A 5,000-nucleotide genomic window follows, 5' to 3' on the forward strand; every position below is an offset into this window, starting at 1 on the left:
AAAGCCAATGACAGGCAGGAAATAAACCACCAAACCAGTACAAAAAACACATACATACATCACCTTGTGTTAATATTTAACCTGGGAATTTGCAACAGATTTCAAGTTTTTAATCCACAGCTGCAAAGGCGATTAGTTTTTTTTAATACTAAAAAGTGAAAATATGCCATGAAACCAACAGCAGACCGGTTAGAAAATGAAAACTCAAATCCGCACTGATCTCTGGTGGACGCTTCGCGTTATTACAGCATTCTAACAAAAGTTGTCTTGTCGCCCTCTACTGGATGTAATTCTGCACTACAGGTTTTGTATACGAAATCTTTATCACAGATTCAGCTCTGCTGTGTTTGTATGTGTTTAGACGATCTCACCCCTTGTATACTTGCTGTTGTCCTCTGGCTAGCCCCTCCAGGGTAGTATCTTTCAGGATGGTGGCCACGCCTTTATCCACTGTTACCTGGGCGATACCTGCTCCCATCAGTCCTGCCCCAAGAATAGCTAAGGTCCTGATTAATCAAACACATGTACTGTTATTACATCCACCCTAGAAACATCTCTGATTGGCCAATACATACAAGCCCCTCCTTCCACTCACTTCACTTCTCTCTCAGGAGTGCCAAAGTTGTTCTTCTTGCAGGCCACCTGACCTTGGTACAAGCCAATCAGAGCCCTTGATTCTGTCGTCATCCCCAGTTTGCCAAAGTTCTGGGTTGTAAGAACAAGCAAATGTAACAGTTAATAATAAAAAACAAAAAGTATTAAACGTTAAAGGTCTGAACAGCACCCCCTAGAGGTGTTACCCTGCTTATACCACAGCTAGTGAAGAACCATCAACATACCGGTAGAACTGCATATCAAAGGTTGCAGGCCAGTAACCCTGCCAACATTGCTTTGATCATGATAAACATTCAAATATTTACAATTGGTGAAGTTGGTACTGGTAGCTAAGCAACGTTATGACCTCAGTGAGCAGAGAAATATGAAATATGATGCAATGACACTGACCTCTGATTCCACCTGGTATCCTGTAGAAGAGCCTTTCTCCACACCAGTCTCTACACACTAACACACACACACACACACACACACACACACACACACAGAGTTTGTGATCCCCAAAACACACATGCAGGACGATAGCATCTGCTAAACACTGCAAATGCGCGATTTTGTATATGCACAGGTGCATTTGTATTCATTCTTGTGGACAGTGTGTGTGCATGCGTGTATGTTTACCCATGAAGAAGAAAAAAGAAAAAACAAAATTCCCTCACCGTGTGTGTGTGTGTGTGTGTGTGTGTGCATGTGCCCGTGTGTGTGTGTGTGTGCCCGTGTGTGTGTGCGTGCATGTGCCCGTGTGTGTGCGTGCATGTGCCCGTGTGTGTGTGTGTGTGTGCGTGCATGTGCCCGTGTGTGTGTGTGTGTGTGTGCGCGTGCCCGTGTGTGTGTGTGTGTGTGTGTGTGTGCGCGCATGTGCCCGTGTGTGTGTGTGTGTGCGCATGTGCCCGTGTGTGTGTGTGTGTGTGTGTGTGTGCGCATGTGCCCGTGTGTGTGTGTGTGTGTGTGTGTGTGTGTGTGTGTCCGCCCGTTCCCCTGTGAGGGGTGTGTCTGTACCTCTATGATCTTGAGGGGTGCTGGATAGAGGCCTTTGGTCTGTTTCATCACTTTCTTGGTGACTGTATTGTAGATCTGTTTCCTCACAAAGGGAAGTCCCATCACCATGTCCTGCAGCTCTGACCAACACCGTGGAAACACCTGTGAGTGGGCGTCGCCAGTCGCTAATGACCTACCTGCACCGTAAGTCTGTTATGTGTGTATTACTGGTAAGGTAATGTGTGTGTGTGTGTGTGTGTGTGTGGGTGGATCTGGGCCTAAAACCAGAGTGATGATGCAGACACGTGACTGGTGCACATACATAGACTGGTGGCTCCTTAATGCTGAGTGTGTGTGTGTGTGTGTGTGTATTACTCTGCATTAAGCCTTTCTTCTTCTCCACAGTGACTTTCTTAGCACTGAGGTCTTTAGCCACGCCCACAGCCACCTCCTCGAGATATTCCATAGTCCTCTCCTCTGGGCTCTTTAGTCCTGGACCTACACACACACACACACACACACACACACACATTCAACAGAAACAATTTTAATCTGGCAATGTACATAAAACCACCACGCACACACATACATACACACACACACATACACACACACACACTTTCCCCATCTTCCACTTATGCTTAGAGAAACAGGGAACAAGGAAAGTTTGTGTTTGCTCACTTACATTCAATACACTGAAAAGTACTACTGAGTAGGAGCGAGTGCTCTCAGTGAGGGAGCGTCTGTAAATTCCTAACTGACTAACCAAGTGGGTCGATGACTTGATTGACTAGGCCCATCCTTTTGGCCTTGTCTGCCCGGATGTTCCTTCCTGTCAGCATCATATCAAATGCAGCAGGAAGCCCCACCTTGACGAAACACACGCAACCATCAGCATTGACCACATCACCAGCATTCCCCTCAGCAAATTAAAAATGCAATGCCCTGCCTCGAATGTAACTTGCACATGTAGGGAGCATCTAACAATTCAGCACCCAAGAAAGAGCAGATAATTAGTGGGTAAGGGAGTGTGTGTAAAAAAAAAATCACCATTTTAGGAAGTCGTTGTGTGCCCCCAGCACCTGGGAGCAGACCCAGCATCACCTCGGGCGTGCCCAGAACCGTCTTCTTACTTTTAGTGGCCAGGCGGTACTGACATGCGATAGCAAGCTTTAACAGAAGAAGTGAGTGGACCACCATTAATTAACTAATTCACAAATTAATTAACTAATTAATTAATTCATTCATTCATCAATTTGTCCGTCCTTCCATGCGTGCATATATCTCTCACCTCCAGACCACCACCCAGGCAGGATCCATTAATGGCTGCCACAATAGGGATCGGTGACTTCTCAAGCCTCTCAAACATCTTTTGTCCTTCCTGTGACAGTGAGGTCACTTCCTCTGCACTCGTACAAGCTTTGATCATGCTGAGAGGGAAGAGAGAAGACCAGTCATTCACACAGAACCCAGTACATAAGAGCTGGTGTGTGCATATATATGGGAATGTGGGAGTAGAATACACCCCCTGAATAGCCACATAATAAGAGACACGTGCCCTTTCATGATTGGAGCTTCCCTGTATGGAAATTAGTCACATGACCTCAGAGTGTAGCATGAAATAATGTGACCAAGGTTTGCTCGGAACACAGGTCCTCCAAGTCAAGTATCCAAACACACTTCTTGTCTTTCCTTGCACTAGATATGTGTGTGTGTGTGTGTGTGTGTGTGTGTATGTAGGTATGTGTGTGTGTCTGTGTGTGTATGTAGGTATGTGTGTGTGTCTGTGTGTGTATGTAGGTATGTGTGTGTATGTAGGTATGTATGTATGTGTGTGCGTGTTGCATACTTGATGTCGGCCCCTGCGATGAAGCAGCCCGGCTTGCTGGAGATGAGCACAGCACTCTTCACCGCTCCGTTTCCCCAGATCTCATTCATCACCTCCGTCATCTCAGACTGGATCTGCTTCGACAGGGTGTTCACCTGCAGGGTGTTCATACACACACAGAAATTACAAATAAAGACTTCAAAATCCAAAGGTATAGGATTCCCTTTTCTCAGCACTGAGGTTTTAAAACTCTCAAAAAAACTTTAAAACGAGTCAAAGACATGTACGTCTCTGAGATGTTTCGAGTCTAAGACACGTACGTCTCAGATGTTTCGAGTCTAAGGCACGTACGTCTCTGAGATGTTTCGAGTCTAAGGCACGTACGTCTCTGAGATGTTTCGAGTCTAAGGCACGTACGTCTCTGAGATGTTTCGAGTCTAAGGCACGTACGTCTCTGAGATGTTTCGAGTCTAAGGCACGTACGTCTCAGAGATGTTTCGAGTCTAAGGCACATACATCATACATACAAAGGTATAGGATTCCCTTTTCTCAGCACTGAGGTTTTAAAACTCTCAAAAAAACTTTAAAACGAGTCAAAGACACGTACGTCTCTGAGATGTTTCGAGTCTAAGGCACGTACGTCTCAGATGTTTCGAGTCTAAGGCACGTACGTCTCTGAGATGTTTCGAGTCTAAGGCACGTACGTCTCTGAGATGTTTCGAGTCTAAGGCACGTACGTCTCTGAGATGTTTCGAGTCTAAGGCACGTACGTCTCTGAGATGTTTCGAGTCTAAGGCACGTACATCTCTGAGATGTTTCGAGTCTAAGGCACGTACGTCTCAGAGATGTTTCGAGTCTAAGGCACATACATCATACATACAAAGGTATAGGATTCCCTTTTCTCAGCACTGAGGTTTTAAAACTCTCAAAAAAACTTTAAAACGAGTCTAAGACACGTACGTCTCTGAGATGTTTCGAGTCTAAGGCACGTACGTCTCAGATGTTTCGAGTCTAAGGCACGTACGTCTCTGAGATGTTTCGAGTCTAAGGCACGTACGTCTCTGAGATGTTTCGAGCCTAAGGCACGTACGTCTCAGATGTTTCGAGTCTAAGGCACGTACGTCTCTGAGATGTTTCGAGTCTAAGGCACGTACGTCTCTGAGATGTTTCGAGTCTAAGGCACGTACGTCTCTGTGATGTTTCGAGTCTAAGGCACGTACATCTCTGAGATGTTTCGAGTCTAAGGCACGTACGTCTCAGAGATGTTTCGAGTCTAAGGCACGTACGTCTCAGAGATGTTTCGAGTCTAAGACATGTACGTCTCTGAGATGTTTAGAGTCTAAGGCACACACGTATTTTGGCATTATTATATTATAATAGCAGAGCAAGGCTGACCTTGGAGGATGGATCGTTGATACGGACGACGGCGACATCATCTTTCAGCTCATAATTAACATGAGTACGGGCTGAAAGTGAGATGAGAGAAGCTTGAGATGAAAAGGAAAGAATTTGTATGGTAGCCAATTATGTTAATATTATCAATTCATAATTCATTATATGTTATTAAGTGGAGCCCTAT

The 5,000-nt window shown here is 45.3% G+C and overlaps 1 protein-coding gene across 1 annotated transcript in view; it reads right to left on the bottom strand.

Annotated features, from left to right (window-relative positions):
* The window catches only part of hadhaa (hydroxyacyl-CoA dehydrogenase trifunctional multienzyme complex subunit alpha a), a 10,073-nt gene that overhangs the window by 4,185 nt on the left and 888 nt on the right, over window positions 1-5,000 (bottom strand). Inside the window, exons 3-12 of the mRNA XM_077016523.1 lie at window positions 4,817-4,887; window positions 3,443-3,576; window positions 2,885-3,023; window positions 2,644-2,763; window positions 2,360-2,462; window positions 1,969-2,091; window positions 1,615-1,733; window positions 1,006-1,062; window positions 596-705; window positions 372-506 (exon numbers count right to left, since the gene is read on the bottom strand). Coding sequence (XP_076872638.1) covers window positions 372-506; window positions 596-705; window positions 1,006-1,062; window positions 1,615-1,733; window positions 1,969-2,091; window positions 2,360-2,462; window positions 2,644-2,763; window positions 2,885-3,023; window positions 3,443-3,576; window positions 4,817-4,887 — 1,111 coding nt within the window. The remainder of the gene's footprint in view (window positions 1-371; window positions 507-595; window positions 706-1,005; window positions 1,063-1,614; window positions 1,734-1,968; window positions 2,092-2,359; window positions 2,463-2,643; window positions 2,764-2,884; window positions 3,024-3,442; window positions 3,577-4,816; window positions 4,888-5,000) is intronic.

The sequence above is a fragment of the Brachyhypopomus gauderio genome, chromosome 9 (genome assembly GCF_052324685.1).
Source record: "Brachyhypopomus gauderio isolate BG-103 chromosome 9, BGAUD_0.2, whole genome shotgun sequence".
Classification (NCBI taxonomy): Eukaryota; Metazoa; Chordata; class Actinopteri; order Gymnotiformes; family Hypopomidae; genus Brachyhypopomus; species Brachyhypopomus gauderio.